General features: G+C 51.7%; 1 protein-coding gene across 6 annotated transcripts in view; it reads right to left on the minus strand.

Annotated features, from left to right (window-relative positions):
- Positions 1-22,088, minus strand: part of FARP2 (FERM, ARH/RhoGEF and pleckstrin domain protein 2) — a 92,485-nt gene extending 70,397 nt beyond the window's left edge. For 5 of the 6 annotated variants that reach the window (XR_009564491.1, XM_060301554.1, XM_060301553.1 and 2 more), the window contains exons 1-2: positions 21,968-22,088; positions 11,208-11,424 (exon numbers count right to left, since the gene is read on the minus strand). Coding sequence is in view for 4 of the 6 variants with exons in the window: in XM_060301554.1 (XP_060157537.1) it covers positions 11,208-11,396 (189 nt within the window). In the remaining 2 variants the exon portion in view is untranslated. The remainder of the gene's footprint in view (positions 1-11,207; positions 11,425-21,967) is intronic. The other variant, XM_060301555.1, reaches the window with a different exon arrangement.
- Positions 22,089-22,878: the final 790 nt, after the last annotated feature.

Raw genomic sequence — 22,878 nt, forward strand, 5'->3', positions numbered from 1 at the left:
ATAATTATGAGGAAACATAAATATCTAAAAATAGAACAGTAAGAAAGAATGTATCTTTCATAATCAGTAATGTTAAATTTATTTTAGAAAAAGATATTTTAGGCTTAACAGTGAAGCTACGGCAGAAGTCTACACGGGAACTTCTGAAGAAGGCTCAGTCCCAGGCAGGGGTTTGAGACCAGGAGCCAAGCAGGAAAACATTTCTTCCTGATTTTCACTGTCACCAGAAAAAGCCCTCAAGTAAGGGCTGGGCTCCTCTCTGCCACGGTGGCAAGTTACATAAACTACAAAATTACACACACAAAAGCGTAACACATGTGCAAAGGACATTCCAAAGCATTCCAGTAACAACAGTTGGGAAGCACCTACAGATGTTTTTCATGTTTCTTTTAAAGACTAGTCAAAATCTCGCTGAAAATAAAAGCCCATAATTACTGTGACCCAGGAGTCGAGGACAGGAGAGTTTAAAGCGGCCTCCTTGGTCAACAGCTGACATGGCTGGCATGTGTGTCTCGCTGCGAGGGGCCTGAGCGCAGGAGGGCCAGGGCCTCCCCGGGGACCCACCCCCTGCGTCCCCTCTCCTCCCACCCACACGCCCGGCTCTGGGTCCTCAGCCTCCAGGCCCCTGCACCCCCTGCACGTGCCGGTCCATCTCCACCTCTTCCTGTCTAAGGGTGCACCCACACTCCGCCCCTGCCTGCTTTGTTTCTCTCCTGAGCACTAAGGGCTCTGCTTTCCCTAGTTTATCCTCGAGCTTCTACTGCAGCATAAGCAGCAAGAAGGCTGGGCTCACCTGGCATCCCGGCCCGGCTTCCATAGTGGTGCCCGGAGCATCCCATGTGCTGGGACACACCTGCCCCCGAGAGCCATGGGGTCGCGGAAAGTGGCACAAACGCACACCGACGGCCTGTCCAGGTGTCCAATCCCTGACTGTGCTTGCCATAAACTTTCTGTCCTTTTCTTCACTGTAAGTTGTCACTTTCTGTGATGTCTCCAGCATCTCCTGGCTTTTTCTTTTCACTTCAAATACCATATACTTACTCTCAACTTCCCATTTTTTTTAACTTCTAATATGATGTAGGAAAATTTGCAAATTGCATATCTGATAAGCGACTAAGATCCAGGATATGTAGAGAACTTTTAAAACTTAACAAAAAAACCAAACAACTCAATTCAAAAATGGGCAAAGGACCTGGATAGATATTTCTCCAAAGACGACATATATATACAAATAAGCCCATGAAAAGATGCTCAACATCACTGACCATCAGGAAAATGCAAATCAAAACCGCAGTGAGGTACCACCCACACCCATCAGGATAGCTGCTATCAAAAAAAAAAGAAAGAAAAAGAAAAGAAAACAACCAGTGTTGGCTAGGATGTGGAGAAATTAGAAACCTCATGCACCGTTGGTGAGAATGCAAAATGGTACAGTCACTGTGGAAAACAGTATGGAGCTTCCTCAAAAAGTTAAAATAGAATGACCACGTGATTAAGCAATCCCGCTACTGGGTATACACCCAAACGAAAAGAAAGCAGAGTCTTGAGGAGACGTCTGTACGCCCATGTTCACAGCAGCACCACTCACAAGAGCTGAACTGTGGAAGCAACCCATCTGCCCCTCAGCATTTGAAGGGCTAAGCAAAGTGTGGGCCATCCATGCAGTGGAACATCATTCACCTTGAAAAGGAAGTTGTGACACGTGCTGCAACACGAGAGAACCTCGACACCACGGGGCTGAGTGAAATAAGCCACTCGCTCAAGAACAAATACTGTGTGATTCCACTTATTTGAGGTACTCAGAGGAGAAGAATCACAGAGACAGAAGGATGGTGGGTGCCAGGGGCTGGGGGTGGGTCAGCGTTTCAGGGGGACAGAGCTTCAATTTTACAAGATGAAGAGTGACACGGATGGACGGTGGTGATGGCTGCACAACGACGAGACTGGACTTAGCGCCACTGAGCTGCGCACTGAAAAGTGTTTAACGTGGTAAATCTCTCCTGCATCTATTTTACCAAAAAAAAAAAAAAAAAAAGTAGAGCAAACACACACACAAAAAACCCCTCAAAACAAAACCAAAATAGTTAAGTCTGATAAAACTGTGTCTAAAAAACATAACTTTTGCCTATTAAACTGGAGATTTCATTAGAAACCATAATAGGTGCTGCGGGGGGTGTAAAGCGCTTCTGCCCTCTGTGGGGCTCCCCGAGGGCCGTACAGCACCCGCTGACGCAGAACCTCCAGCTCCAGATATCCATCTACAGGGAAAAATCCAGAATGTGTACAAAGATTTATCACAAAGAAACTGAAAACTAGAAAACTACATAGTCATTAAAAATTTAAGGAGAAAGTATACAGAAACATGTTCAACAGTATGCTAAGTTTAAAAACAGACTACAAATGTATGTGGTTTGATTCTAGGTGTGTTTAGTGAATATATGTGAACAGATAAAAAGGGTGGAAGGATATTCAGAACACTGTGCTTGGCTGTTTCCTGGGTGGTGATTCTTGGCTATAGGCCTTCCCCATCTTCCATTTTCTTACAAGGGACACGTGTGATTTGTAACAATCAGCTGAACTCCCTCCCAAACAGGTGGCATCAGGAACCCTGTGTGCCATCCTGGCTGGTCTCTGAGGTACCGGCTGCGCGAGAGCCTCGCCAGCGGCACAGCGTTGCCAGGGAGCGGACCGATTAGCACCGGTGCAAGTGCTAATCCTGGTGGACACGCTATTCGTGAAACAGTAAGATAAACTTCGGAAAAAACGTGTATTAAACACAGTACAAGTGAAAACACAGAACGCTCTCCTTGAAAGAAGAGAGAATTGCAATCTTCCAGCCAGCTTTCTGGAGAATCTTGGTTACTTTCTTTAACTGAAAGTGATCAGTAACACAGAATTAGGTTCTTAGGACAGAAAATGAATTGTGCGGCTGCTACGACCTAGCAAAGCTCCACTGAGAAGTGGAGCTTGGAGGAAGTCTTGTGGGACACCATACCTTCTGGGGGGGGGAGAGGAGGGGAAGAAAGGGGGGAGGGGAGGGAGGGGAGGGGGAGGCGGAGGGTAGGGGAGGGGGAGGCGGAGGGTAGGGGAGGGGGAGGCGGAGGGTAGGGGAGGGGGAGGGGAGAGGGGGAGGGGAGGGGAGGGGAGGGGAGGCGGGAGGGGGAGGGGAGGGGGAGGCGGGAGGGGGAGGGGAGGGGGAGGCGGGAGGGGGAGGGGAGGGGGGAGGCGGGAGGGGGAGGGGAGGGGGAGGGGAGGGGGAGGGTGTGTTTGTTTTGTTCAGGGATTGAATGAATGGACGGAGGGAAGAAATGAGGGTCAGGAGAAATGGGTCAGCAGAGGGTGCCCGGGGTGGGGGAGGGCACACAATCCAGAACCCGTCAGCTCTTCTCGAAACCCCGGCCGCGCATCCTGCCCAGAATCACCTGAGGATTCCTCAGCAGCACGGCATGTTTTAAAGGTGGCCCTGGCGACCCAAATGTGCAGTAGGTGTGAAAGGCTCACTGGAGGCTGCAGGGGGTGGGGTGGGGGGACCAGGAGGACGGCAGCGCTCTCAGATGACCTGGCTGGGGACAGGAATCAGGACGGGATGCAGACAGCCCCGGGGCCAGGCCCACCAGCGGCCCACACTGGGCAGCAGCCCCCGTGGATGGAAGCAGCAGGAGAAAGGCCACAGGATCAGAGAATGGCTGGCAGTGGTCCTGTGTGGACGAAGGGCCCATGAGACGGTCTAACGGGTTTCCAGAGCAATCCACGTACCTGGGCAGGGCAAAAATGGACACATCCTACAACCACAAAGTGCACGCTGGGGACACACCCTAGAGAAACCAGCGCACACAGCAACACACACAAAAGCATCCGCAGCAGCACTGCTCCTAACATCCAGACACTGTTCACCACTGAACAGCGCGGGTTCTGTAAGTGCAGAAAGCCCTGGGCTGTGCCAGGCTACACAGCTCAGCATGGGGGGCAGGACATGCGGTGTGTGTCGGGCAGCCGAGTGAAGGCCTACAGAGGACGACTCTGGGCCTTTCTAGCCTCCCCGCCCACGTGGCCCCCGCAGGAGCAGACAGGCGCGGACGTCACCGCCCCCCCCCCCCCACTCTGGCTACACGTCCGGACAGGGCCCCTGAGCAAAGCCGTTCCCAGACTTGGAGCAAGGCCCTTCCTCACGCCATCGGGTGGCGAGGCGCTGAGATTTAAAACCTGGTCCTAACGTGCCCCACGTGGCTGTAGGGAGAGGGATGAGCGTGCGAGCCCAGGAGGCCTCGGTGGTCAGGCAGCACCACTCTCAGGCGGGCCACCTCCTTGTGGGGAGTTGCGCCAAGAGTGCAGGCATCGGGAATTTCTGGGAAGGGGTGGAAGCTGAACGGGAACAGCGATTCAAGGGCCCAATCAGTGAAACAAGTACAAGGTCAGCTCTTCTAGCCTCCTATGAACACAGGACAACAGAACCAAATTCTTTCTGATCAGTAAATGAGAGCATCACGTGGATAAGAGCAAGGGTTCTGGAGACAGCCAGGGGGTGGGGTGGGGTCACAGGCCAGCTGCGTCACCCGGCAGCTCACTCTGCCTCTGCCTCCTGCTGGGGTTGCCAACGACATAAACCCGTCACGTGTCTTAAGGGCTCAGGAAACAGCTTGCAAGTCAAGACAACCCAATGGGCAAGTTTCCTTTCTATGACCCTCTGCTGGGACCCTGAGACAAGTCTGCTGTCTTCCATTACACAACGGTGGGGATGGGTCTTCCCTCGGCGACATTTCCCGATTCTTTTCCATTTGTCATCGGTCATCATCGCGGGGTCATCCAACATAGACTGTGCATGCCAACCCTCAGGCATGTCCGTGTGCAGGCGTGTGCGTGCATGTGTGTTGGAGCTTCGATACCACAACTGGGTAAATGTCCACACCTCTGCCTCGTCCCACCCTGCCACATTCCTGGGCTTCAGGGCCAAAACACAGATCAATTTTCCAAAACAAAATAATAGGTTTCAAAACCTAGGGCAGAATCACATAATTGCTGCATATACTAGGGACACACAGAGCTCTTATACAAAGCCTATATTATCGCCAAACTTCAGATGCTGAATTACTAACGTCTTCTTCTGAGATCAGACCAAAATAAGCTCTCAGGCGGTTTCTTTGCCATATTTAGGGCGCTCGTGTAGGAGCAGCGACAGACATCTGGCTACGGTACTCTCCGGAATTCTGGCTATTTCTTTCTAGCCAGAAAGAAAACATTAAGTTTTTACTGGAATAGCAACTTCCAAGTCCTCCAGCATGGGACTTCATGGCTGAGAATCTGTCCTCCTACTTGCCACATATTTAAGCTAAAGCTTTTGCAATTCTAAAAAAAAGAAAGAAAGAAAGCCCACTCTGAAACTTTTGAGGATGTTAAGAAAAGGGGAAACGTGAGCAACCTTCACGTTCATTAGCACTCCACCACACCTGCCAGCGAAGGCATGACATTCACTCCCGTGGGTGAGGTCTCCCTCACCCAAACCACATCCCAGACTGTTCTCTCAATCACTAAATATCACTCTTTCCGCAATACTGACTCCAGATAACAGAAAAGCTATAGGTGACGTCCATTCCTAAACCCGCCATGAATGGTCAGCGACGCAGGAACGTGCCCTGTCCCCAATGCCGCGCCCTCTGCAGTCGAGGGGAGGCCTCTCCAGGGAGGACAGGACCGCCAGCTCGGCCCCTCTGCTGCTCCCAGGGCAGCATGGACACCGCTCACACGTACAGGGCAAGGAGCTGGACACTTTCTACTCCCTGACTTTGCATGCAGGACAATCGAGCCGACACACGGCCTCCAGATGGTTTCTCTTACAGCTGAGAAAAAAAACTTTCCAGACCTGAGGTCAGATTTCTAATTTCAAAACCACAGAATTCATTTAATTAACTGAAAACAAATCATGATTTTACTAGATCAAAAAATTGGTCACTGACTGACCTTCAGGGAGTTAAAAATCCCATCAGTAAATGTCAAACATCACTTAAAATTAGATAGAGTTGAAGTTCCACCCTGAATCCATCAGACAGATTTCTCCCCCTTTCTTTGCGCCCTTCCGGACACAAATTAGTAATCAATATAAAGAACCACGAAGTACACCTTGCTTCATTATCATACGTAATCACGATAAACGTAAGTTTGTTAAAGCAGATGATCCAAATGGATGAGACTAAATCGTAGACATTGGCAGCTAGTACTTACAGATGAGATAAATATTGATTTAAAAATACAATTGCAGGGGACTTCCCTGGTGGTCCAGTGGGTAAGACTCCACGCTCCCAATGCAGGGGGCCCGGGTTCGATCCCTGGTCGGGGAACTAGATCCTGCGTGCCGCAACTAAGAGTCCTCATGCCGCAACTAAGACCTGGCACAGCCCAAATAAATAAATAAATAAACAAACAAATACATCTTTTAAAAATAAATACAGTGTCAGTAAAAGTCTAAATGAAACTTTAAAATGTTTTAAAAATTTTGACACGGCAGCTCCCGCTCCTCTACCAGCTTCAGTTCCCAGGGCCTCCAGGGCCTGCCCTCAGCCTGCTTTCTCTGTGGTCCTCACAACTCTGGGATGTAGAAATGTTCACTCCACGTGTGGTAACTGGGCCACAGCTAGACGGTTAACTCCACAATTACTCATAATCTATCCAAGGAACCACCCCAAAGATAATTTTTTTTTTTTTTTTTTTGCGGTACGTGGGCCTCTCACTGTTGTGGCCTCTCCCGCTGCGGAGCACAGGCTCCGGACGCGCAGGCTCGGCAGCCATGGCTCATGGGCCCAGCCGCTCCGCGGCATGTGGGATCCTCCCGGACCGGGGCACGAGCCCGTGTCCCCTGCATCGGCAGGCAGACTCGCAACCACTGCGCCACCAGGGAAGCCCCAAAGATAAATTTTTAATGGTACAATTCTCATATTTTTGGGCTGAAAACCTTCCTTTCTTTAGCCATTAAAAATTTTAAAAATTTCACCTCAAACCACAACGAGATACCACTTGAAACCCACTAGGATGTTTAGAATCAAAAAGTCAAAGAATAGTAAGTGTAGTTGAGAACGTGGGGAAATTGGAAGCCTCATAAAGTGGCTGGTGGATATAAATGGTGCGGCTGCTTTGGAAAGCAGTCTGCCAGTTCCCCAAACGATCACACACAGTCGCTGTACGACTCAGCAGTCCCACCCCCAGGGGTCTGTCCGAGACAAGTGGAAACGCATGTCCCCACAAAACCTGTACCCAAATGTTTACAGCAGCGACGTTCGCAACAGCCCAAAGGTGGGACGTCCACCAGCTGACGAGTGGGGAACAAAAAGGAAAATAGTGCTGAGACGTCCAACAACGTGGATGAACCCCTAAAACACCACGCTAAGTGACAAGCCAGTCACAAAAAGCCACGTACGACTCTGCTCAGATGAAAGGGGTCTGTGGAAACAGGACCCAGGTCATGATTTGCTTAGAGCTGGGGGGGGGCACCGAGGATGCTGGGGCTGCGAGGGCGACAGCTAAAGGGCGTGGGGTTTCCAACTGGGAGGGATGAAAACGTTCTAAAACTGACCGGCGTGATGGCTCTGCGTTTCTGTGAATACGTTAAAAACCACTGAATTGCACGCTTTACGTGGGTGACTGTACGGTTATATCTCAATAAAGTTGCTAGAAAGTTTCAGCTTATCCAGTGCTGCTCAGGAAAAAGCAGACAGACCCCAGCTTCCAGCTTCCAGCCACCCTGACTTTGGGGCAGCAGGACTGCAGACCGAGAGAGAAAGCCAGAGGAAGAAAAGGCTCCCGTGTGGCCAGCGGTTTTGGCTCTCAGAGCGCTGGCCGGTATCGTGGGGCCTGAGCTGGCAGAAGCAAAGCTCACATCACCGCCCTAGTGGGTGGGAGACAGACGGAGCCAGGGGCTCGCGGATGCGCTCACCCCTCTGAAGGAAGGGAATGAGGGCTGGGGGAGGGCAGCCTCAGCTGCTGAAGCAGCAGGAGACGATGAGCCACAGACTCTGCCTGTGAAGAGCCACAGGCACCAGCAGAAGACGCCGTTTCAAAAATAACTAAACGTCAACTTCTTCCCCTAAGAATAAACCTTCAGTATCAACCAGGGGAGTCCACACAGGCCACACCAGGCCAGGTGCCACCGGCTGCACATCAACCCTGCGAGTCTGCAGACAATACTGCAGAATACTTAGTAAAAAATAAACCAAATCAGCACACCGTAAGATAGGTGTGGACGGCCCCAAAACCCCAGACACAAAACACAACACCTGAATCCCTAGCGTCAGAAGACGTTGCCATAGAGGGAAAAACTAAAAACTCCTAACGAAAGCACGTTACCCAAGCTCACCCTCGCTTCCGTTCGGTCGACCGCACTTACCGGCACTGGTCCAAACACGGAAGCAGCCTCGCCGCCCAGGAACTGCCTTCCAGGAGGAGAGCCCGGCCAGCTCCGGGGTGGGGGCGTCTTCCCCAAGACCTGCCTTTTGTGCCACCAACAGAGGCCATCCGCCCCGGGACCTCACTGCCCGGCACCTCAAGTCTATACCACCCACAGACCCACAGCGAAAGTCACCCAACCACAGTGTGTCTCTCAGTCCAACTGTACAGGGCGGGCGGGGGAACGACAGACAAGATCGGTGACCAGGGATGGTGGGGCAGGGGCGGCAGGCCCAGGGAGACCCAGCCTGGGCTCTGCATCTCGGATCTTGGCAACGGCGGCCCACGGGAGACACTGGGGAGGAGGGAGCAGGGCAGATGCACCTTCTCCAGCAGCCCCTCCCAGAGGAGGCCCCACAAAGTGCTTCATCTGGCAAACCCGCCGAGCCCGCTGACACCAGATACCAGACCTTCAGAGACTTTCCAGGGACTGTGCACCTGATCCCTGGCAGCAGCCGTGTGAGAGCCTCTGCAGAAAATGGCCACAGACTCCGGGTACTTCTTCAACCTGGGCTTGCCTGGCAGCCTGCTTGATCAGCCAAACCCGGCAGAAGGTACACGTGTGAATTACAAGCCTAGGCCTCAGGGACCTCACAGCTGCCACCCCCGAGCGCATTCCCATCACCATGCGCACAAGGTCACGCCAGCTCGCTGGAGAGTGAGGTCCTACACGGAGAGAGGTTCCAGCTGGGGCCCCAGACATGTGAGCGAGGCCATCCTAGACCACTCAGCACTCAGACCAGAAGAACCTCCAAGCCAACACTCAGACATGCAGAAAATATTAAATATTTGCTCTTTTAAGTTATCAGGTTCGGGGGTGACGTGTTACTCAGCAAAGCTAACTGATACAGTTGTAGACGACTAGGGTACTTAGAAATAGAATACAACTAACTTACAAAAAAATACATTGAGTTTTAACTTCTCCTGAAAGGTATGCATCAGTGAGTAGCACAATTTAAAAAGGACCCCATCCAACTCGGGATATACAACAGCAATCTGATTCTTTACTTTCTGGTAACTCTGCCAGGTCTATCAAAATACCAAACATGATGGTTCTATTTGGTTAAAAGAAACAACAATCTCAATTTATTAAAACTTCGACATGCTCTCTATATTCTGAACCTTTATAAAATGCTATCTCTGATTTAAAAGCAAATTTCTCAGAGAAGGATCACATCTTATTTATGACTCAACGATAAACGTGTCCTTTCTTTCTTTTCTGGTCCTAGGTTTAGTTGATAAAGACCATTAAGCAGGCCAGAAAAAGATGCTCTAAAAGTAAACCCTAACTAACGCAATTCTTTTCTTTTCTCTTCTTCCTTCCTTTCTTTCAAAAAATCTGAACCTCTTTTAAGCCTAGACCATAGCAAATGTGTTTATCATAGGACGGCTACACGGTGGGAATTCTTCCAAACATTTGTCCGGAAAAGACGTGGGAGCCCAGCTAATTCCCAGATCTTTAACCTGTTTCTCCAGGTGACTCATCCGAGTACGGTAAGACAGGGACCGAGAGCCAGTCCCCCCCTTCAGGGCTCAAAGGTGGCCTGTTCCCAACTCCCTGCCCTGCAAAGGCTGCTTCTTGCAACACAGGAGTGACCTGGGAAGGTGGACAGACAGGCCCTACCAGTTCCAGTTACCACTGCCCTGACGAAATGACATCTGGTTTCTTCCTCAAATAAGACCTAAAAGAAGCATTCAGGGTTCCCTGAGTTCAGACACTAGGAACCTAGGCACTAGATACCTGCCATCGAACACTCAAGGTGTACCCTGGGCTCCAAGCAGGAGGGCACCTCTACTCCTCAAGCCCCCCAGCTGGCCTCTCCCCTCCGCTCCCCGCCCCCGACCGTGCTCACCTCCTTCCTCACCTCTGCCTTCTCACACAAGGCATCCTGCCATCAGGCTCTGCGGGAGCCTCAAGGCTTCCTCTAGGCCTCTTCACACCGGGCCCACAGCTCCTCAATCATCTTTCTATTTTCTGTGTAGCGTCTGGACCTCTCCCCAAGCATAAATAAACCTCCTGCTAAAGTTTAAGTTCATTCTCTCGTCTTTACTTTGTGACATTAAGAGCAGGGGATGCTTCCAAAGGTATTACTTTAAACCAATATAAAAATATTAGAAAAAAGAATGTATTCCTGCATTACTTATGAAAATAAGTAATTTTTTAAAAGAACGTTCATTCTATTGCCATTTAGAAAATCAGAAAAGATGTTTTCAAACATTTGCTATATTCAACTGTCTTTGCCAACATTATCAGTGCAATGTATTATCAGAGAATTTTCACGATAAAAATGTTCCTACTGCTGACCTAGAAAGACAAGCCCTGTGCGAGCGCTGTGCCAGGCTCTTCGTGTGCTGAGTGCTCTGCCCTCACCCCAGCCACCCTGGGAAGCGGGGACCTGAGTCACCCTCACATTCAGACGAGGACACACTGTGAGGCTAAGGGGCGTCCCTCACCCAGCGGCTCGGCCACCAGGACCTGGGTGGAGACAAGCTGGTTCCAGTCTGCACTGCGTGGCTCTCAGCCAGCCTCTCAAAAGAGAAGAATGTCAAGACCACATTACGTCAGAATTTTAAGTCAGGAGAACACCACTCCCCAGACTAAAAGGGGAAACGCAGACGGAGTTCCCAAGGATTTTATTACCAGCCCAGCCACTCACGGGCGACTTGACAAACAGGCAAAGTCTAACCAGCAAAATGGAGTTTGGTACATAATACCAAATATTACCCGACTTCTAGAAAACGCGAGGAACTAGGCCTCCAGGAATCTCGCTTCTTACCTCAACGTCAAACACCTCGACGGAGCTGTCCAGCAGCTGCACTCGGATGGGCGTCCTGGCCGCTGGCCACGCCGCTGCTGCCGAGGGGCCCTGCCCAGGCTCGAGGGTGCTGACGCCCGCGGGGGTCTGGGCGCCTAGGCGTGTCCCTGGGGTCTGCAGGACGCGGTAGGTTCCTTCCAGCTCCCCCATTCTTCACCAGCTAAGAGTGAGGAATGCACTAAAACACACAAAAAACCCCCAAATTAGCCCCAGTTATTTCAATATTAAAACAACGTAAGAAAATTGTCAGGTACACAAGAACTCTCTGTACTGTTTTTGCACTTCTACGAGTCTTAACGTACATCAAAATTAAGAGTTTAGAAAGATTATCTTCTCCTCATACCTCGACTGGTGAGCATACACAGCAACACGCCGCAACACCACTATCGCTGGGGTGCACGCAAGCTGGCAGTGCGTGAACTCATTTAACCCCCAGACCCTCTGAAGGAGCCGCAGCATCTCTGCCCACCGGCAGGGGAGGGGAGGCCCACAGCCGCCTGCCTCTCTTTCCCCAGACCACCCGGAGGCCCTGCACCTCCTCCCTCCACCAGCCCAGACATTCACGTGCTGACCACACGCTCTGTGTGCCGGACAGCGCTTTTCAGCAAAGGGAAAGGGGTACACACAGCACGGTGCCAGCATGGGTCCTGGGTCCCACCTCCGCTGACACGGTGGGGAAAATGCCAAGGAAGGTGGATGAAGACAGCCAGGCTGTCTGCCCGCTTTGCACACCCTGGTTTTTCTAAGCTGTGTCACCAGGCTGGAGTGGGGGCCACCAGCGGTTCAGGAGGTAACTTCAGACTTGGCGCTGAGTGACAGCCTAGCACACGTCACGGGGAGCACACGCGTGCCACCCTTCCCAGCACCCGCCCTGTCCCGTCCTCATAATACCCTTGTGGTCACCACCACCCACGCCCTCCTCACCTATGACGACACCGAGGGTCTGCAAGGGTCAGAGAGCTGCCCCGGGAGGCGCTCGTGCCCTTTCAACCCTCCTCAACGTGCCGGGGGAAGGGTCTCCGGTTCTTAGCTGTTAAGTGGAACAGAGCCAATCACGCCATTGTTTTTTAACAACCAAAGGACAGGCTCAGTGCCTGCTAGAATCTGGTCATACTGCCTTGCTTTTAGTCGTCCTTATTAATATAATTACCTTCTATTTATGGCTAATTCCCTTCTTAAATACGTGTATTTATGTATGAAAGTCAACTTAAAGAAACATACCTAATGGTTAAACACAGTATGGCAAACACAAATGTCAGATGTTTAATCAAGAAAGAATGCAGGGGCTTCCCTGGTGGCGCAGTGGTTGAGAGTCCGCCTGCCGATGCAGGGGACACGGGTTCGTGCCCTGGTCTGGGAAGATCCCACATGCCGCGGAGCGGCTGGGCCCGTGAGCCATGGCCGCCGAGCCTGCGCGTCCGGAGCCTGTGCTCCGCAGCGGGAGAGGCCGCAACAGTGAGAGGCCCGCGTACCGCAAAAAAAAAAAAAAAAAAAAAAAAAAAGAATGCAGATGCGGTGAAAACCATTTTATTTTGCTTAATCATCTTCAAAAAGTCTTCTACTAATTTGCAGTAAATATTTTAGAGACTTAATCTCACTAAACTCCTAGTCCGTGCCCTTTCATGCCAACTTAATTGCTGAGTCCTGTGGCCTTTTCCTCTTTTTCGAGCTTATTTTGTTATCAAGATAAACCAACTCATGAACTTATTGTCTCTTCAATTAAGATGGAAAAGCTTCTCAGTGACCCACTGCCAAGCAACTCCTACTTAAACCCTACTCAGCGAAGACCTTCCCAACAATCTGCGTGAGAATTTCCATGCATGTCTGGTTTATCAAACAAGCAAACAGAAAAAGCTAAAACCCCCGGGAAAGGTGAAACGTGCGTAGCATGAGCGAAGTGATGAGGCGACGTGTCCTTCTGCGAAATACAGCTCCCGACCCACCCCATGCACAAACGGGCTGACCCCCGGCTCGGACTGGCACGTAGATTCCCTGCACCACACGTGTGGCTCAGGTCGGCAGTTACCCACCGTCTTCAGAATTCTCTCTCCAGGCTGCATGCCCCCCGGGAGCGGTCACTAATTCTGTAAATATTTGCTAAGTATTTACTTAATTAACGTCGCAGGCATCAAAGAACAGGCACCGTGTATGCCGCAGTCAGGAACCACACTTCAGAAAAGCCCTGTTTTCCTGCCACTGACTGATACTCAGCGTGAGGTGTATGAAGCTCTGAGAGCCATAAACGTGAGCGTTTTCATGCCAGTCTCACAAACTTGAGTAGTTACTGCGGAAGAGAGGGGTGTTAAGGAAGTCAAGCCCACCTCTCAGGTGTCCCAGGTGCGCACGCAGGTGAGAGTAAAGCGTGGTCAGCTCACAGCACTCGCCCAACACCCGCCACCAAGAGGAGCTTCTCCTGAAACAAGCTACGGGATGTTTCACTTTGGGCACCAAAGTGATCCTTTCCCTTTTAAGTAAAGCTACAATTCTGAAAACATATATACAACCAAGATGTACTTTTAGCAGTCACTTCTGTTGTGTATTCCACTGTAAAATTCTCATTTATATTTCTTCATAATAATTTTAGATGGAAAAAAATTTCTTCAGGTTCTTTCTCTTTTACTTATTATAAGAAAGTCACGTCTGAACGCCTACTTTAAACAAAACAAAACAAACCAAACCAAGCAGGACTAACCTGTCTTGAGGGGCACATCCGGGTGAGAAAACTGCAAGAACAGGCAAGGAGGTTATTCCTAGAACAGTCACGGCAGTGGTTCTCTTGGTGGGAGGGGCCTGTCCCGGGGGCAGGGCACAGGGGAGGGGTCCTGGGTGTGGCCGGCACAGTTCCATCGCTTCACTGGACAGTGTCCACTTTATTCATTAATCTGTACATTTGATTAATGCAGTTTTTCTGTATCTGTGTTTATTTTATAATAAAAAATATATTTAAACCAGCATACTTTTAATTTACCATTGTTTCATCTCTCATAAGAACATAAGATATGTTAGACGAAAAAAACCATTTTCTTGGCTCAAGGAATTCTAAAACATGGCTCTTGAGAGGAAGCCTTTGCAGGTTCGTACACCTTGTGAGCAGCATGCTTACATCCTAGTTATTTGCACCTGGTCAGAGTAAGACACCCACACAGCTTAGGCTGAGACTCCGGACCACGAGACGGCCTGATCCCAGAGGTTCATCCCAGGGAGACAAGTTCTCTTAAGAGGAAGTGACCCCATGGGGCACCCTCCTGCTGATATTCCAAAGAAAGCTCTGTTTGCTATCACACAACGGCAATGGGGCATTAAATCACCCATTTGATAATTACTCAGCTTTAAGTTTAAGAAAGTTTAGAAAGGAAGACACTTAATGGAAAACTGAATGTAACTGCTGTGCTGTGAATGTTAGTTAATAATCATGGTGTCATTTTAGAACGAGCAGCAGAAGGACCCCTCCCTGCAGGAGCGTGAAGCTGCTCATTCAACAGTCTTGCTACCTACAGCCTGATTGCTTCCTGTAGTCTGACAATGGGAAAAAATCAAAGGGAAAAATGTATGCACTGAATTTGCTTTACATAAATTAATAAACTAACAGAAATTACTTTATTTTGCTCTGTGTGCTTATAAATAAACATTAAAAAGGCAAGAATATGCAAACTGGACTAGACACACAGAGCGCGTCCCGCAGTCCTGCAGGCTCTAAACGTCAGGCATTAGTCCCTGCTCGCTCCCCTGCTGCTGCCAGAGACCCTCTCCAGAAATCTGGAGGGAATCAGCGGTGTCAAGAGTCAGGTGCCTACGAGGGACTCCAGTTCCCTTCTCCCTCCGAGGTGAACAAAATGATTTGCAGTCTTCATTCCTAAAAATATTTCTGGTGGCTACATACAAACTTCCACCACTGATATTTAGTATTACCTACTACAAACTCGGCTCCTATATATTCTCATTTAATAAAAAATTTAAAAACCGACTCGTGACATAAAATTTCCATCTTGAAGTTGGAAAAATTCGGCTCAAAAGTCTGTCAAGGGGCTTCCCTGGTGGCGCAGTGGTTGAGAGTCCGCCTGCCGATGCAGGGGACACGGGTTCGTGCCCTGGTCCGGGAGGATCCCACATGCCGCGGAGCGGCTAGGCGTGTGAGCCATGGCCGCTGGGCCTGCGCGTCCGGAGCCTGTGCTCCGCAACGGGAGAGGCCACAGCAGTGAGAGGCCCGCGTACCGCAAAAAAAAAAAAAAAAAAAAAAGTCTGCCAAGGCTTTGGGTGATGATGTGTCAATGCAGGTTTGTAACAAAGGTACCACTCAGGGGGTTGGGGGGGACGGGGGGGAGACTGTGCACGTCTGGGGGCGGGGGGCATATGAGAAATCTGTGAAACTTCCACTCAATTTTGCTGTGAACTTAAAATTGCTCTAAAAATCAGGTCTATTAAAAAGAAAAAGAAGCTCTGCCACATAACACATAATTCAGAAGTGACAAAGCCAGGACATGAGCCCAGCCCAGATTTGGCCCTCAAGTCGTCTCCCCCTCGGCTGGGAAGTCAGCCTGTGGCTGCCCAGACAAGCGCAGTCCACTGTCCACAGCAGTGGAAGTTGCTAAAATTTCGGTCACGCACGGAAACGATCTCTACGTGCTTCTTTGATGAAAAGGTGAATAAAAGCAAGGCACAAAGAAGGCGCGTGGCGCACTAACTGGTTAAAAGAGGAAGACGGCAAACACATGCATTTTTCAAACCACCACCCTGGAGGGCAAACCAAAACCTAAAGGAAAGACCTTCCTCTGGGGGCAGGGGGAGGGGGAGGCGCTGGGAGGGCAGCGCTGGGCTCTGCTTCCTGAGTCTACAGTGTTCAGTCATGTCGCACAGGGAACCTTGTCGATGTGCTTTTGCCACGTAACATAACCTGTTCCCAGAAGTAACACCAGGGGGTGACGGCCATGGGGGCCAAAATTCTGCCCACCGCAAGGTCTTTGTCGGGTAATTCCGATGTCTGCATCATCTCAGCTGTAGCCTGTCTTTTCTCGTGTGAGCTGGTATTTCCCTGGTTCTGTGTAGGCCAGGTAATTTTGGATTATATCCTGGACATTTTAAACACTGTGTTATGAGCCTCTGGCCTTGTTCAAATCCCACAGGGAATGTGGCACTTCTCTTTCAGCAGCAGGGCCTTGCCGGGTTCAGGCCGCAGCCGTGGTCTCAGCATCAGCTCCACCTTCAGAGGCTCCATCCTCCCTGTGCACCATCACCCAGCTGACAGCCTGGCTCCCGGGCTGTGGTCGACCCCTTAGCTGAGTTCCCACAGCCTCTGGCAAGTGGCACACGGTCGGCCCCATGCGTGTACAGCTCGGTGTCGAGCCCACAAGTTCACTGGCAACTGTGAGGGGTCACCTCCTGAGCACCGCCCTCCATGGGGGTCACAGGCTGCAGGAAAGAGAGTAAAAAGCCCTTGGAGTTTTAGGTGTCTCAGGCCTGGCTGGAGAACAGGGAGAGAGAGAAGAAATGGTGGCTTTCTCCCACTCCCTCTAGAGCCCAAACTGGGTGGCTCCCCCTGCAGCCCTCCCTATCTGCCCCTGGAGCCCAGCTCCGGGTTTCGGACACCTGAAGACGCTGGGGACCGGGGGTGCTGGAGGGAGAACAGGAAGCTCAGCGCTCCTGCGGCAGGCACTTCAGGCCCTGGCCTTTGTCTGCCCGCCACCACTTCTTTGCCAGGGTCCTCAGGGCTGCTCCCGCAGCTGTCTAGCTTTGTGGCCACAGTCAGCGGGAGAGACAGGGTGGAGGAGGCTCATTCCTTCTTCCCACAAACGGAACTTGGCATCCATGCATTTAAAGCATGTTTGCAGAGGTCATCTTTGAGAGAGGGAAGAGGGCTGATTTTTATTTCCTTCTTTCCTGGCGCCTGTATCTCTTGAATTGCCTACCGTGATGAACGTGCGCTACTTCTGAAATCAGATGGCTTCCGGGCAGACGACGGCAGGGGTCACCTACAGCCGAGCCCGCTCGCCTTCAAAGAGAGAGCCGGGGTAAGCACCCACGTCTCCTCTAGGTGTTGCGCTTGTTCTTGCTTCTCAAATAGTGCAGTTAAAATAAAAACTAACATTTTAAAACACTCTCTTTAGATCAATTTAAAAAATTGATTTCTTGTTCTGACACTGAGACTTGTTCCCCCCACACTCAGCTTGTGTTAACTATTACCAAGGCAACTGGGATCTGAACGACGCAGGAGGTAAAGTGAATCACGCCCAGTCATTTAAACGGCTGTAAAACAGCCAGCGCTGCTTCCTGCTTCCAGACACATCCCGCCAGCCGCAGGAGGAGGCGCCGTGCACCCTCACGCATGTGCCTCCACGGTGTTGTGTGGCACCAGGCAACGGACCACAGGCTGCCCCTATGCCGGCAGTGTGACTCTAAAGCCATTCTGTCTCGTTTCTGGGCCCCTACCTGGCACCGGCCTGCCAAGGTCCTAAGAAAGGCCCTCAGTGAAGTGCGGCCATGATCACAGCCTTCTGGGAAATTCGAAAACATATTCAAATTGCAATCGACTAACACTGCTGCCCCTTCCACCCCAAGTCTGTTTCTGTCCCTCCTTCCCTCCACGTCAGGCAGCTCAGGAGAGGACCCAGCTACCAGCACAAGGAGCCAGGGACACCCTTAGTTTGGGCTGAAGTGGAGACGTTCCAGGTGTTCACACTGAGGTGACCACCCGCCTCACAATGCAGCTATGGCTCCCGGAACACCACTGCCAGTCCCGTGCTTGCGTGCTGGAGGGTTATGGAACAAAGGTGCAGGGCCCAGGCCCTGCAGCAACATGAACAGACCCGATGGCACCTGGTGCTGGAAGCACGTGGGCCCTGGGAAAGGAGCAAGGTTTGAAACTCGGGGAGCCAGACGCACATTTGTGGGAAAATCATCACCAGACTTGTCAAAATGCAAGCAGAGTTCGGTACTCAGTAGTCAAAACTACACTTCTCGCCTGTCAGAAAAAAAAATTTATAATGTAGCAGTATGACTATAAATACACCATTGATTTTTTAACGTTTTTGAATGGAATTGTGCAAAACAGAATTTATCAGAACTCCTGCTTTTCCGAGACATAGCAAGTGTGAAACCACGTTTTATGCATCCTAACAATCACTAATAAGATTTCTGATCAGCCATGCTAGAGGAATCACTGAATTCTTTCTATTCTCTGTCATACGAAGAGACAACTAAAAAGTACATAGCCAAATGAAAAGTATTACAGAAGTGTGTCAGATAATTAACAAATATGCTATCTTTCTGGATTTAGTGATGTCTGTATCAATGGTCAGCTTTTTCAAATCTGTATCTTATTTACGTTTTCTCATTCTAAATAAATATCTGCAAATTAATTTTCAAATTGATTTTTATTTGTAACACTGTATTTTCTTAAAGAGGTCTCCTCCCCCAAACTGGATAAGTCTCAGGCCCCATAAAAGTTGGCATCTGCCCTTGCCCCAGATAAAATTTGATTAGTTCAAACACTGATTGAGCACCTTGCCTCGGTATCAAGCAAGTCTAAGTCCTTAAAGATACGGGAGCCTGTAAGAGGGAGGAAATCCCTCCCATGACAGTGGGAGAAGACAAAGAAGACAGTCTGTTAAAGGGCGGTAAGAGCCATGTGGAAGTGAAGTGAGGGAGCCTCCAGGAATCTGGTAGGTGGAGAGGGAGGGAGGAGACCTCAGCAAAAAGCGGGTGTCTGCACATCTGGTCCTCACAACCCCCATCGCACACATGCTGTCCCGTCTCCGGTTTAAGGGACCCCACGTGGCAAGTACACAATGATCTAGAAGGGGAGACCACTGTGGACGTGGCCCTGACCACTGCCTGCCGCAGCACTGGAAGGCAGGAGGCACGAGGTAACACCGAGGAAGGCAGCGCGGCTAGCCTGGCCAACGGCTCTCCGGGATGAAGCAGGAGCTGGGCCCTGCGGGGCGACAGGAGACCAGCTGCACAAGAGCAGCCTGTGCGCAGGCAGGGGCTGCTGGGCAAGGCTGAGAGTGGCGGGGGCCCTGAGGATGCCCACGGTGGGTCGGGCTGTGGGGGTCTCGAGGGCCCACCTAAGAGGTCTGGGTGGAATCTCATACCTCCTTCTGTGCTGCAGCTGGGAGAGAGGGGATGAAGAAAGATTCGTCACTGCACCCGACAACGTCAGAGGGCCTTTCTGCTTTTGAATTTTAAAATGACTATAAACCAGAACACCAGCTTAGCGAGAAAACAGTCCTGTGACCCTAAAATAAAACTACTTACATTACTCCACCTTCCCTTCTGATCCTTGCCCATGTCCTCGCACATTTTTACATCCGTATAATTGCTGTGTACAAACTACCTCGCCTTTTTGGTTAAGACGTGTTTTTGAACATATTTCCATGGATCAAAATGGTTCAAATTTTGCTGGGAAGGAAGGATAGGAAGGAGATTGCCAGAGCATGTCTGCTGGCTGAGGAGTACTCTACCCCTCTGACATGCAGAGTTTATGTATCAAAGTTTGTTTTCAAAAACAAACTGGGATTCCAAAATCAAAATCTTTATCACATACGGCTAGCTGCTCTCCAAAAAGATTAGACGAAATTTACAGAATCACCAGAAACCCACCAAACACCGGCCTCTATCATATTAGGCTTTGTGGAACCCCCTCACATTTCTGGCACCCTGTTGCCAAGGTAAAACCTGGAATTGACACATATGCTACCGTGCAATCATGCTCTACACACGGGATCTCAGAGAGCACCACCAGAGTGACCTCGGCGCAACATCCAGCTTTACAGGGGGGTTTCCCTGCGCCTAACGCCAAGCCGTGTGCAGGAAGCTCACGACCCCTGAGCAAATGAGGAGGTGGCAGGCTTATACGAAAGCAGGTGAAGAAAAAACAGGAACAAAGCTGAAAGGGCAAAAGCAGCAGCAACAAACACCTGTTACCGTCTCAGGATAGAGGAGGTGCTGGTGTGACTAGAGGCAGGAGTGTTTGGAAAGGAGTGGAACAGAATTCCTTGGGGCCCAGGGGATTTAAAAGAGCTTGCATGGAATTACCCATGCATCCACCTTTGCTTTCTCAATCCAGTGCATATCCTTCCCTCCAAGCAGGATAATTCTGCTTAAATACTGCGTACTTCTCTCTCTACTGTCTACTCAGATCATTCTTCCACCTGGTAATACAATGGCTAACACTTGTCAAGCACTTACTGTGTCCCAGGCATCTAGCTAACAGCGTTTCCACTGATGTTTAATCCTCACAACAAGTCTATGAGGCAGGTAAACTGTAACCTCATTTGCTGATAGGGAACCTGAGGCAGAGATAGATGAATGTATCATACAAACTTCCCTTTTGGGAAAGGATGCCCATGCATGTAAATGAGCCGGTAAACTTCTGCAGCTCCTGTCAGCGTCTGGTCCAAACAGCTCAGTGTGAACTGCTCACGGAGAATCTGCAACAAAGCAGGAGCACGGGGGAAGCAGGGCCAGGGTGTGACCCTAAACCGGTCACCCCGCTCCTCTGCTTCCAGACGGGGCCTGGGCACGTCTCCTCTGCAGATTGTGAGAGAACCAAATAAAATAACGGGCGTGAAGCGCTTCACAACCCTTCCCAAAGAGCTACGTCTGTAGTGTACAGGAACTCATAAAAAACTTTCAAAAAACAGCCGATACAGACAATGAACATTAGATGTGGCCTACCAGCAAAGGTCACTCCATGCCTGCTGACCTCAAATGTCCTCTCCCATCTCTGTGGCAGGAGAAAACTGCACACTGTCCACACACACAAGCAGCCCGCTGGTCCAACGCTCCTGACACCCATCAAGCACCTCCGCAGTCCTCCGCCGGAAGCGCCCTCACAGACGTGAGCAAAGGTACAGAGAAGAGCCACCCTGAGATGTAAATCTTCCCATCCTTTCACTGTGGACTGACATTATTTCCTTCAACGCACCTTGTGTGAATTTGTTTTTCACGGCAATTACTGACCAGCACACGAAAGGCCACCAGAGGCTGCAGCCACCATAGTAAACGGAAACGGGGGCATATTCCAGCCCCAGCTTTCACCGTCTGCCTTTAGAAGTCTCCCCACTGTCTGAGGAGCCGTTCTACACTTCATGGAGTAAAAACATTAACACCTGAGCTTCCCTGGTGGCGCAGTGGTTGAGAGTCCGCCTGCCGATGCAGGAGCCAGGGCTTCGTGTCCCGGTCCGGGAAGATCCCACATGCCGCAGAGCGGCTGGGCCCGTGAGCCACGGCCGCTGAGCCTGCGCGTCCGGAGCCTGTGCTCCGCAACGGGAGAGGCCGCAACAGTGAGAGGCCCGCGTACCGCAAAAAAAAACAAAAACCAAAAAACAAAACAAAAACATTAACACCTAATACCGATTCCCGGCGTTAAGATACAATCTAAGGAAAGGCCAAAAAGGGCGTGGTCTCAGGCGGCGCGAGCTTTCACCTGTGGCTCTGCCGGGGCCTCCGCGCGGGACCCTCCCCGCTCACCCCCGGCGCCTCCACGCGGGACCCTCCCGCCCACCCCGGGCCTCCAGCGGGCAGGCTCCCCACACACGGCCCTCCCCGCACGGGGCCTGCCGCCCTAAGTAAGGCCTTCTGAGCCCGGGCGTGGACTCCTCTGGCCTCCCGCCGTCCGGAGGCGCCCGCCCTGCCCTGGGCTTCGGCCCACGGCCTCCGCCGCCCACCCCCGAGGCGCAGCCCGGCCCCTGCCTGACCGGGGCCCCGCTGCCCCGCACGCTCACCAGCCGCCAAGCCCGCGCTGTCGCCTGCAGCGCCCTTCAAATCCCTCGTCTGCTCCGCCCGCTTGCTACCGCCCGTAGGCCGCCCCCGCGCCGCGCGCCCAGTCCCTACCCCCCGCCCAGGGCTCCGCCCCCGCCCCCGCGGACGCGCCGCCGATTGGCCTGCGGACTCTGGGGCGGGGCCTCCGCGGCCGCGGCCTAGAAGCGCGGCACAGAATTCTGATTGGTGAATGGACCGGAGGAGGCAAGGCGAGAGGGCAAGCGCGGAGTCCAATGCAATTCAGCAGATATTCGGCTGGCAGGGCGGCGCGGGGTCCTGGGCGGGGCGCGGTTCCGGCTCGGGGAGGGGCGGGGCGCCGGCTCAGGGGGGGCGGGGCGTCGGCTCTGAGAGCAGGGTCCGGCTCGGAGGGCGGGGCGCGGTGCCGGCACGGCCATCTGCTGGCTCCCTCCACCCCCGCCCCTGGCTGCCAGCCTTCCCGTTACCTGCTCCACCCACCAATTGCGATCCTTCTGGGGCTACTGGTGTGGCCTACGGGCACCGATAGCCCCGTGAGGATGTGCTGAGGAGGAAACGGGCCGTGCTGGCGAGGCCCGAGGCCCTTCCAGGCTTCACAGTCCTCCTCTAGCCTTGTGGCCCCCCACCCGGAAATGGAAACGTGACACCACGTCCGGAGCCCCCAGGCCCGCGACTAGCAGCAGCACACGCACCTTATTCGAAGAGGTTCAGTGAACTTCTACGCATCCTTCAAGACCCGGTTCAATTTGCCCTGGTCCTGGCCCCCGCCGCAGTCCCCGCGCCTCCCGGGGCAGGCCAGGAGCGCGCCCGCGAGCCCCCGCGCGTCTGTCTAGGGAGTAAGCCGAGGATGGACCCGGACCCATCTAGGAGGGACTCCTAGGTTTCTGGCCACCGGATC

The sequence above is a fragment of the Globicephala melas genome, chromosome 7 (genome assembly GCF_963455315.2).
Source record: "Globicephala melas chromosome 7, mGloMel1.2, whole genome shotgun sequence".
Lineage (NCBI taxonomy): Eukaryota > Metazoa > Chordata > Mammalia > Artiodactyla > Delphinidae > Globicephala > Globicephala melas.